At 41.9% G+C, this 12,362-nt stretch overlaps 1 protein-coding gene across 3 annotated transcripts in view; it reads left to right on the forward strand.

The window, feature by feature from the left end:
- The window catches only part of PKD2 (polycystin 2, transient receptor potential cation channel), a 61,862-nt gene that overhangs the window by 23,961 nt on the left and 25,539 nt on the right, over positions 1 to 12,362 (forward strand). For all 3 annotated transcript variants that reach the window (XM_037132974.2, XM_037132972.2, XM_037132973.2), the window contains exons 3-6: positions 820 to 953; positions 4,008 to 4,258; positions 6,863 to 7,087; positions 9,487 to 9,715. In XM_037132974.2, the coding sequence (XP_036988869.2) occupies positions 820 to 953; positions 4,008 to 4,258; positions 6,863 to 7,087; positions 9,487 to 9,715 (839 nt within the window). The remainder of the gene's footprint in view (positions 1 to 819; positions 954 to 4,007; positions 4,259 to 6,862; positions 7,088 to 9,486; positions 9,716 to 12,362) is intronic.

Consider the following 12,362-nt stretch of genomic DNA (forward strand, 5'->3'; position numbering starts at 1 on the left):
CAGACTTGAGGAAAGTGGAGAGAATGGCATGGCCTGAACCCAGTGTGGCTGTGGGCGAACAGGTTTCCCTTGCACCTCCGCCACACTCCGTACCAGTCTCCTTGTGGGTTCACCCGCCTTTTAAGTGAAGCCATTAAATTCCATACAGTTGAGAACTTCAAAAGCAAAACCACAATTAAAAATATAAGAAAATAAAGGGTTGCAGAGCTGTGGCCAGAGTTAGAGAGTCCCTGCCAAACTTCACTCAGGTGCTGAGGGAATGGAGAGTGGAGGTGGAGCGAACAAACCCAGCCTCTCTCTCTCTCATGCCCCCACATCTCCTGTGCAGCCCCCCGCTGGCAAGGGACCCAGTGTGGGTGTGGTCTGGAGGGATCAACCTCAGGACACCCACCCGGAGCAGGGCAAGAGGAATGGAGAGCTGATCTGGGGACAGACAGGGAACGGCCTGAGTGATGTTGTAGGGAAGGAAGCAGCACATGCACAGCTGAAGGCCGGCGGGCTCCCGTTGCCCCTGCTGGGGCCTGTAAGGTGTCGGAGGTGCTGGGAAGGGCAGGCACAGAGGCCTGGTGGAATTCCCAAATGTCAAGTAAAGGTGCCTGATCTTAAGTCGACAGTCAGTAGTAAGCCAGTTTTGTTTCACATATGTCAGTGTTAATTTATTTTTTTTATAGAACAGAGAGCAGGGAGATAGCTGAGAAGAATGACGGAGGGAGGGTGGCGAGGCTGAGAGACATCGGAGGTGGCTGGCTGCTGTCCACCCGGCAGGTGGGAGTGAGGGCGGGTCCCCTCGGAGCTCATCCGGCGCTCTCTGTGTTCCAGTGACCTACGGGATGATGAGCTCCAGCGTGTACTACTACACTCGCATCCTGTCGCAACTCTTCCTCGACACCCCAGTGTCCAAAACGGAGAAAACTAACTTTAAAACTCTTTCTTCAGTGGAAGACTTCTGGAAGGTATTTGTGATGACTTTGAAAGTACCTTGTTGTCGCTGAAAATTGTTCAGTTAGCTTCACAAGTTCAGTGTGGCAGTATCTGCAGGGCCTGCTATGTAAGATAGGAAAATTAACTGCAAGTCTGTAGCCTCGCCCCACGTTGAGTGTTTTATACTTAGTTTATGTAATCCCTGTAGTAACCATACAAGGTAAGTACTAATATTCCCCGTGTTGTAAATGAATCTCACGTTGATTCCGTGATTCCACATGGCCAGGAAATTGTAAAAATGGGCTTCATTCTGTCTGACAGACATTTCTTCACCTGGTTTCTAATTCGTGCAGTCATTCACGATTCAGTAAGTATTTGTTGAATATCTCTCAGGATGTAAGGCCCATAGTGCAAAATTTAGCTGTTTTGTCTTGCTGTTTTTCCCTTTTTTTGTGTCTTTGTGGATGGTGGCAGATACCCTATGAGAGTGCATGATACAGGCAGGTACCTTCCTTTAAAAAATCTTCGATGAAAAATTCAACCCAGCCCCTTCACAAATTGTCACAAATTCCCATATAGTAGCAGAGGATAAGTAATGAATGATACCATTGGAAAAACATGTAAGTAATCTGGGAAAATGGGGCTCAGAATCTACAAAAATTGGGGAACAGTGGAATTGGAAAGGAAACAATTGTTTCTTCCTGAGGAGGTATTTTCTAAAATTTTTGTAAGACTCTGGTGTCAGAGCTGCTTATGTGAAAGAAAAAGGAAAGTGGATCACAGGAAGCTGTTCATTCTAAAGCCTAAAAATACTTGACATCCAAAACTACACTTACACAACATGAGTAAGTTCCTACTTCAACTGTGAAAATCACCTCATCTCTACTGATTATCTGTTAAGACCCTTAGAAAGTCTAGATTTCTTTCCAGTAGGCAAACTAACAAGAAACTTCTCATATACACACAATTCCGTGATAATAAATGCCAAGCTCTAAAAGCAGTTGGGCTGCGTTGGAGAAAATTGCCCAAACAATTAAAAGATCCACCAGGTGGCAGACTGTAATCAAAATCTATAGCCTTTTCCTTTCTAAACAAGTTTAGAACCATAGTAAGAAAATTGCCCAAACAATTAAAAGATCCACCAGGTGGCAGACTGTAATCAAAATCTATAGCCTTTTCCTTTCTAAACAAGTTTAGAACCATAGTATTCATTATAAACTATTTTAATAAGAGATAATGAAGTTGGTACTGGCTGTGGGCTTATGTAAACAGTCTGCTGCACTCCCACCTTCAGTCCTAAGGCAAAAATCAGAGTTTCCATTTAGGAAGCTCCCACTGTGTGCCTATTGCTCTGTGAAATGACACAGAAAATTATCATGACCCCTCCACAGGGATGACACACAGATTTGTAGAGGGTTCTGTATTTGTAAAAAAGAAATGCACTGTTCATCTTTCATGTGAAATACTACATGCACTTTAAAAAATTAAAATTCTTTTTTTTTTAAGATTTTATTCATTTATTTTTTAGAAGGAAGGGAGGGAGAAAGAGATGGAGAGAAACATCAATGTGTGGTTGCCTCTTGAGTGTCCCTTATAGGGGACCTGGCCTGGAGCCCAGACATGTGCCTTGACTGGGAATCACAGTCCAGCACTCAATCCACTGAGACACACCAGCCAGCACAAAAAAATATTAAAATTCTTTAAATAATAGCATCCTATCAATTTGGTTGCAGCAAACAAAACACTGCAAAAGACTAATATTTTGAAGCATTTACAAAAATACATTGCACAAAGTCCTACCTAGAATTGTTTAAAATAAATTAATATTCACAATATTTCTTCCACAACTCCCAAATTTAGTTAAATTATACATAGGAAATTTTACTTTATTTGTTTATTTATTCTATAATTATGAAACATCTGAATACACTTTATCCTTTTTATCTGCAAAGGCAGTATTTCCAATTCTAACAAGACTGAAAAAAATGCTACTCTAGACCTGGCTGGTGTGTCTCAGTGGATTGAGCGCTGGCCTGGGAAACAAAGGGCTGCCAGTTCAATTCCCAGTCAGGGCACATGCCTGGACTGCAGGCCAGGTCCCCAGTAGGGGGTGCGCGAGAGGCAACCACACGTTGATGTTTCTCTCCCTCTCTTTTTGCCTCCTTCCCCTCTTTCTAAAAAATAAATAACAGAATCTTTCAAAAATGCTGCTTTATGTACTTTTTGTGTACTTAAGGACTTTTGTGCAATATACATAAAATTTCAGAAAACCAGTCAGCGGTATTGTTTTATCTTTTTCCGAAAATAACAGCGTTTACACAAAAAAAAGGTCTTAACCCAGTAAAACTTAAATTATTTTAAAGTTAAAACATCTACAACACTTAACTGCTTTGCAGATACCTCATTTATAAAGTCTGCTCAGCAAAATAAATATTAAACATTAACTAGAACCAAAATGAATCTCACAGGAATCTAGTGAGAATGGCCAACAGTAGTAATGAAAGGCGAATCCCAACCAAAGCCAGTACAAAGTGCTGCTGTAAGAACAATTATGATCATAATGGGATGGTTTCATGAATTTGCCTCACTGGACAATCTCCTTTGTCAATTACCAGTGGAATGAAAACATGAACCTCAGAAAGATTCAGCGCACATTAGTGTTTTCAGCAAAACCAGAAACAAAACCTGAAAAATATCAAAAGATTGGATTTCTTGGTTTCTGTTCATCCTGTGAAGTGAAAACTGCAGGCTCCTCCCCAAGGGTTGAGCCTCGTTGAGACCTGAGAACCCCGTTTACGTATTTGTTTAGATCCAGATCGTCCCCTTTGAAATCATCTGTAGTGACCATGCGAAAGATAGACATTACAGGTGCGGGAACCCAGGCTCAATGGAGGATCCTGCTCCAGGCCTCGCAACTAGCAAATGATGGTATAAGATCCAACTTCAGTCTCTATGACAGCAAAACCTACCCTTGTCACTCTACTGTGTTCACAGAGTGCTACGCTGTTGGTCATGCAAACATTCCAGGAAGGAGCAAGGCTGCCGCTGAGCTTGGAGCTTTTCAAAAATGTTTCCTGTGCTTTCAGTTCACAGAAGGTGCCTTACTGGATGGGCTGTACTGGAAGACACAGCCCAGCAACAGAAATGAAGCTGACAACCGAAGCTTCATCTACTATGAGAACCTCCTGTTGGGGGTACCACGGATACGGCAACTCAAAGTCAGAAATGGATCCTGTTCTATCCCCCAGGACTTGAGAGATGAGATTAAAGAGTGCTATGATGTCTACTCTGTCAGTAGTGAAGACAGGGCTCCATTTGGTCTGAGAAATGGAACCGCGTGAGTGTCTATGGCTCCCCTGGCCATGTGCCCTGGCCTCTCACTGACATTCACTTATATTCTTCCCTCCCTTCCTTCCTTTCTTTATTCCTAGTCTTCAGTTGACCCTTCCACTTCCTTACGATTTGATTTACTCCTTAAGCCTTAAAACCCATGCTTTTGAGATCTCTCTTGGAAGTTCCCTCTAGTTAAATCCACTGAACAGTTCTGTCTTCCTCCTAATCAGCCTCTCTGCAGTGTGTGCCAGTGTTGGTAGCTCATTTTTTTTACTTTTCTCAGTGACACTGAACTTAGGTTCTCTTAATTCTGTAACCCCTTCTTTTCTCTCGTCCGCTGTCTGACTCCCAGGTTCTATATTCAGATCTCTTCCTTTTCTTTCCTTATATTCTGTCCTTTGAAACTTAGATAGCTCCCAGTCTTGTCTCTATTTGATGTTCATTATCTTTTCAACAAATATATTGAGTGTCCACAAGTGCCTAACACGTTCTGGGGGAGGTCTTTTTCCCCCAGCACTGCCCTGGGAGCAGCAGTGAACAAAGCAGAAGCAAATGTCCTGTCTTTACAGACCTCACATTCTAGTGATGGAAGACACGTTCTGCCTGTGGGTCCCACCAGCTCCTAGAATTCAGTCTACCCCAAACTGAACTTGTCCCTTTCTTACTGGATTTGCTGTCCTCCTGCTGATGGCATCGCCATCTTTGCATCTCCCCCGACAACAGTGCAGAGGCATCCTTGAGATATCCCTTTTCCCTTGGCCCAGTTTCCAAAACAGTTGCCAAGTTCTGTTGACACTCACTGCCATGGAGGCACTCTCTGTCCTTCTTTCTCTTCCGTGACCCCCCCCCCCATGTCCCGTGTCACTGCTCTAGTTCAGGCCTCATCACCTCTTGGTCATTGCAGGGACTGCGGAGTGTGCTGTGTCAGGGTCCAAGCCCCAGGACTCATAGCTGTCAGCATATAGTCATATTTGTGACTAAGGTTCACTGCAGTGAGATCATGATGCAAAGGCAGCAAACAGTGGAGGTGCATGGGGCAAAGTCCATACGAAACAAAGGGCAAGCTTCCAAAGTCTTCTCCCGGCAGCCTCACGTGGGATGGGCTTAATTACTCCAGTGACCATCTGTAACAACACGTGTGAAATCTTATCTGCTGGAGGAGTTCATTAGATTTCTAGCATTCAGAGTATTAACTGGGTGCTGCTCAGCTAGGCACCCTCTGCCTGGCACGCACCAAAGTCCCCGGCTCCCAGAAGGAAAGCCTAATCCACTTTGTACTGACAGCTTAGGTACAGTGAGCCGCTCTTGCCAGCCAGGAAAGTCTTCTATCAGCATGGGGTTCTGTTATCAGTCACGTTCCAGATGCCAGCCAACGCCCAACTTGCAAGCAGGCCTTCCTGAGGAAAGACTGTCTTGGACCCGCTGTGTTAACTCTCTTCTGCACACCAGCCCTCTGTTGCCCACCACTCCAGGCTTCCCTGCTGCCACCAGAGTAACCCTGTTCTGTGCCTCTCGGAAGGCTTCCCTTCAGGGACTGCGTGTGTGTCTTTCACTCTCTGACCATAGCGTACCTTTTGACCTTCTTTTCTTCATCGTATGAGTCACACAGCACCCCTAGCTGAGCACCTTGCACTTCCCTGACCCTGTCGGGCTCCAGCTTGCAGATGCCTTTCCCACCCACCTGTGCAAGTCCAAATCCTGCTTACCTTTCACAGCCCAGTTCCAATACGGCTTCTTCCCAAAACCCCCTGTGATCCACCTATCCCATTGCTGGTCCTCCAAGTAAGGATAGCTTCCCTTTGATCTGCCCAAGCAGTTTCTCTATACTTCTCCTGTTGTCATCTACCTTTTATTTTAATGGTTTAATTACAACTTTTCTCTCCCTACTTGTTACAACTTTGGGAGGGAAAAGATCCTGATTCATCTTTATATCTCTATTAGTGCCAAAGAAACATCTGGTTCCTAAGTGATCCTCTATACATATCTGTGGGTTACATTACCAAGTGCTGTTTGAGGTCTTATTTAGTTCAGTTGCCAAGAGTGACATTTGATGAACCTGTCCCTCTTTTGGCTGAAGTTTTCTTTGGGAGCCCAGGGTCATCTAGTCCCAGAGCACCATTATCCAGAGAAGGCAGCCTTATGAACTAAGGGCTGACTGCACAGGGCCCTGGTCTAGGTTCCTGGCTCTGCCCTCAAAATCTCTGAGACTAACTGGACTCACTAAGTCTCAGGGCCCTCATGTCTGAAACGGCCTATGAGAATTGAAGAAGACAACACTTATACAAAACCAAAGGGGGGTAGGATCAAGGGTGGGAAGTGGGGACGGCTAGGGTTGGGGGGAATTGTGGGGGGAAATGGAGACAACTGTACTTGAATAACAATTAAAAAAAGAAAAATTGTGAAAAAAACACACAAAAAAGAAAATTTAAAAAAGGAAGATAACACTTATGAAGCTTCATGTCAAGCACATTACTCAGCTTGATAAGACTTGTATTTTTTATCACATACCCTTTCTTACCAAGAACCAACTAAATTTGTAATTGCCAGAGGTCTTCCACTGACTTTGATTTTACCTGTTTGTTTTGTTTTCATTTTATTTCTTAATTAGTTGGATCTACACAAGTGAAAAAGACTTGAATGGGAGTAGCCACTGGGGAGTGATTGCAACTTACAGTGGAGCCGGCTATTACCTGGATTTGTCAAGAACAAGAGAGGAAACCGCAGCTCAGATTGCTAGCCTCAAGAAAAATGTCTGGCTGGACCGAGGAACCAGGGCAACGTTTATTGACTTTTCAGTGTACAATGCCAACATTAACCTGTTCTGTGTGATCAGGTGTGTACCAAGGGCACTCAGCCCTCCCATTTCCATGTATTTTTATATACATCCTAACCAGGAGATGGGCCAGAAAACTGTTGCCTGCGGTTGGCTGAATGAGAGTGTCAAGTATCAGAGATGACAGCAAGGGAGGGGTGAAAACTGCAGGCTATTGGGATAAGGATATTGGCGGGAAGGGAGTTAGGATCCTGGACTATAATATGTTGGGAAGAACCTTAAGTCTGGCCCATGTTCATCCCCAGAGCACTTTTTGCTAACATCTGTTTTTACCCATCATGAGACTGATCAGTGCCACATGCTCCATGACCAAGGCCCCAACCATCAAATCTTGACTCACTGCCCTGAGTTTCCCGCTCTCAGATGACGTCCCTGCTAGCGTGATATGAACACAGGAGTCAGGGGCTATCTCTGGGGTAGGCGGGATGCCAGGGACCTGCTCATGCTCACGATGCACCAAAGGCGCACAGAGTTCCTTCTCCAGGTCCTGCGATGTCACCATCATAACCACTCAGGTGACAGTGTGGAAACTGAGAGGGATCCCACTAGCTTGTCTGGAGCCCCTTGTTTGTTCATTCTGCAAACATTTAGTAGACATTTAATATGGTGCCAGGCATTATTCTAGGCTCTTGGGACACATCAGGGAACAAGGTAAAGATCCCTGTCCTTGCAGAGTTTGCATTCAACTGGAAGAAGATAGGTAATAGACAATTAACAAGAAACAAAGAAACAAATTAATTAAATTGTATATTAGAAGGTAACATGCTATAACAAAAAGAGAAATGTAGAATAGGCAAGGGGATGAGAAGTTCACCCACGTTAATCATCTTGGTGAATGTGTTGCCAACACCAGTCACCAGCCTGAATCACTTCTACATATATTTACCCACCAAATAAGGATGAATTCTCACAATGTCCTTATTTTGTGATCATTTTTTAGGCTAAACTCAACTCTGCTTAAAATGGCCAGTGGGATTTTTCCAGTCCTTGAATTTAACAACTTTTGCAGAAAGTAATATTACATTAAAACAAATAAAAGTTACTACTAGAAATGAATAAAAAGCTTATTGCAAATATTTCAAATGTCAGAATCATTAAAGCATTCAATGTTTTAATGATTCTGACAAGGATAGGAAGAAGGATAGAAACAGACAGGCAATCTGATTGACTTTTAAGGAAATATCTATTTATAAACGGTCTTGACATCTTTTACTTCCTCCCCACACTTTTAAGAGTGAATATGGTCAAGACAATTACTTCATTTCTCTGCACAGTTGTCTAAGTTCCTGGAAGGAGCTGACCAATGCAGAGTAAGATAGGCCAGAGAGAGTACTTGGCAGAGGTACTTCCTCCCTCATGAGTTTGCACCAAGGTTGTCACGAGATTGCGTTTCAGTGTTGCTCTCCTGAGTTACAAATAGTCCACGAAAAAGTCAGTCAGGGAACTGATAGTAAAGAGGAAGGAAAAAATTCCACACTGCAGTGACCAGTTTCTAACTTGCCATAGCCTCTGCCTGTACTTGACTCATGCATGAGCCCTGGATACTGAGGTTCTAGTTTGGGCTGTGCATCCCGTAATGGGCGAAACAGTTAATGCCTAATAGCAGACTGAAGGTCTTTTGAAAGTCTTACAGTTAAAAAGGTAGAGGTTCTATTTTTAGTTTGATAGAGGGATGGGACGATACCATGAAGTGAATCACTTAACTTTCTCAGTGTGACAGCTACAAAATGGTGATTTGGCAAGAAATGTCCTCAGTTTATGTTACCACTCAAGATCAATGCCATCAGTAGAAATGGAAGAAATATGTTACTCTTTGTGACAATCAGACTTTTACTGAGCACCTATTAATTGTAAGGCTCTGGGTAGCAAAAAGTATCCCCCAGGGTGAATTATTCAATGCTAGTTAGTGTTACCAAATTAATGAATGGGAAACTCAGTCTCTATCTTTATGTGTATGCAAAACATACAATTTTGAACAGATCATATATGTTTTGAGTGCATAACATATATTTCTATGTTCTTCATTGCCTAGTAGAATGACTTGCATTTAATAAAAGGCCTAGAAAGGCTTGCTTGTTGATTTACTCCTACGTTACAAAAAAAATTATATGGCATTTTAAAAGTATAAATACCAGAGAAGTGAAGGGGAGACCAAAAAGGAATAATCTCTTTGGTCTGAGAGGACTTGGTAAATCCTATACTTTTTGTTACATAAAATTCTACAAGCATGGAGTCACTGGCCTTGACAAAAAAAATGTTTTGCCACTAGTTTTGGGTGACACGTGATTACAGTTTTATTGCTCTACAGTGCAGGGACAGAATAAATGGACATCCTGTCCTGGATACATCTGTATGTTGTTGTTATTGTTACTGTTTTCATTGTTCTTGTTACAATGCAGGTTATTGGTTGAATTCCCAGCAACAGGCGGTGTGGTTCCATCTTGGCAATTTCAGCCTGTAAAGCTGATCCGATATGTCACAACTTTTGATTTCTTCCTGGCAGCCTGTGAGATTATCTTTTGTTTCTTTATCCTTTACTATGTGGTGGAAGAGATATTGGAAATTCGCATTCACAAGCTACACTATTTCAGGAGTTTCTGGAATTGTCTGGATGTTGTGATCGTTGTGGTAGGTTCGAGAACAACACCCAATTTCCTACTCTGTTTTAAAAACATGTGAATTAGAGTCATAGTGGCCACAGCATTGTGGACCTTGATATTCCAGAAGGTAATTCTTGAACTTCTCCTCTGTTACATCAACTCCAATATCACTAATTATTTCTTCATTTTTCATGAGTAACCCTTCTGAATATGGAAGTAAAGAGACTATTTGCCATAAACTCTCAGGCACATTAATAGCAACAATAAGTAATTCATATTCACCTGTGCCATGCCATATGAGATGTTGGGGAGAGAACAATGTTCTGTTTTGTTGATTCTGTTTTTTTGCTAATGGTATTTTTCTTCAACTGCTAGTAAAAATTAACGTATATATTTTTTTGCACATGTGTTAAGTTATGGCAAGAAGAAACACCCTGAAATATTTTGGGTGCCAGAGAAGACTTCCTGGCATTTTAAAATTTTCTGCAAATAGCCCCAAGTGTACTAAATATCTGACCGGCAAGGTTTTCCATATGAAGCGAAAGAAATCATAAGACAGAGTTAGGACAGCGTCAAGACTATGATACTCATAGGTCCCCGCCCTGCCCTTGACCTCCCCTAATACTTTGTTCAGAAGGCTTTCCCTTCAACATCATCTTAACCACTTCCTTCCAGAAGCCACAGGGCAGAAATGTATTTTTGCAAGCTCTGCTCCCTTCACTAATAACGCTTAATCTATTGCTGAGCCCTGTTACACAGTTACGCACAAACTGGCATGCTTAATTGTCATGTGCTTAAAAGTCGAATAGCAGAGATGCCCCTCTGGAGTCTCAGTAAGTGACACATTACCCTCTTCTCGTTCTCTCTTCTCCTATTCTGCTTCCCAGTCATTATTCTGCTTCCCAGTCATTATTCTGCCCCCGCAACCAGAAATTTGTTTGTGAAGCATTTGCATCAAGTCATTATCAAAACATCAGTAGAATTAGTTGGTGAAATATAGAAAATGTGTTATTGAATGTCACAGATATACTAACATATTGTGCTACTAAATGCAGATAACTTGTCTGTGTGAATAAAAGGTAAGACATTAGAAGAAGTGTGTAGACACAGTGCACAGCAATACTAACGACACTGACAGGAATGAGGATAAGAGTGACTGCTGACGCTGTGGAAGCTGTCTGCAGTGGAAGCTGTGCTAAGCTCCGCTTGTACTGCTTTTTCTGTACACAAATTCATTTAGTCCTCACAGTACCGTCTCAACCACTGTGCCTCTACCTCAGAAGTCAGAAAGAGCTTTCACTTAAAATAAAAGTCCTGTGGAAGATGGTACAGAACTGATCGAACCCTGATGTGCATAGAAGTGCGTTCCTTCTTTCGTGATGGTCTTACAACATCACACAGTTCCTGTAGGTAAACTCTCGATCCCCAAATTCTCAATGGATTAATAAATAATGAGTAGAGTTTTCAAAAATTGCAGTATTCAAGCAGGCCAGAAAGATGATGATAATAGAAATAATTTTTCAAAATATTTCTGTACTGTGTGATGGCTGACTGCAGTCCATATACATTAAAATTTATTCTAGATAATAATTACCTTTTGGAACTTTAAAGATGCAAAATCTACTCATTGAGTTTATATGAATATATTTATATTTAGATCATCAAGGATAATGATAAAAGGGTACATGTAATTTTATGCTAATTAATAACAGTCTTCTTTTTAACTAAATTACTTCAATATCAGCAAAAGTCTAGTCAGTGGCATTCAGCTTTTTTGATTATACACCTGTCCTTGGAAACTTTGATGACACACCCTAATGTATTGTGTTTGTTTGTAAAGTGTGTTTGTGTGAGGATGTGTACTGGTATAACAGGTATATTAGTAAAAAAACAACAACAATACAGAATCGAAAGATTGGGATAAAAATAAATGGAAATAGAATTCTAACACTTCCTTTTCACCTGCTTGGAAGTTTTAATATTTTCTTCCCACACTCCAGTGAATTGCTCCATCTGCACTTTGGAGACCACTGGGAAAAACAGCGTATGATATCTTGCAAACTGAGGATAGTTTCTTTGACTCAGCAGCCACAACATTTTGCAAATATCCCTTTGAAAACTGGCTTCACTGTGCTGCTGTTCCTATTTCTTAATTCTTAGCACTGCCAAGACCGCAGTTCAAACAGTGTGCTTTTAAAAAGAACAAGGAAGGGCTGCTATTGAAGTCTCACTTCTTCAAAACCTTTCCTGACCCAGTGGACTTGAGGGCAAGCTTTCCGCTTGTCCCCAGAACATGGCCCCTGTTCCATCAGACCTCCAACCCCATGAAAGAGGCCAAGGCGGTTTTGTTTTATCTGGCCCAAGTTTGCTTGTCCACCTGACTTGAAAGGGTCCAGCTGAAACTTGAAATTATATTCTAAATATAATATCTTAGAATCACTTTGAAATTGTTTCCTCTAGTTTCTGTTTTTCTCTAACACTCTGAGGTCTGCAGGCTTACTTCAATTAATCATTTGTCCTAAGCAATATCTTTCAACACTAGCAGAATTACTGAAAAAAAAAGAAAGACTATTAAGAAGCCTAAATTCAAATCATTTTGCTGAGTGGTAGGTTACATGTGGTGAAAATGATTTATTCACGAAGTATTTTCTGATCACCTACTGTACACCTGGCAC

This window comes from Artibeus jamaicensis, unplaced genomic scaffold (genome assembly GCF_021234435.1).
Source record: "Artibeus jamaicensis isolate MK-2021 breed Jamaican fruit bat unplaced genomic scaffold, CSHL_Jam_final contig_452, whole genome shotgun sequence".
Taxonomy (NCBI): domain Eukaryota; kingdom Metazoa; phylum Chordata; class Mammalia; order Chiroptera; family Phyllostomidae; genus Artibeus; species Artibeus jamaicensis.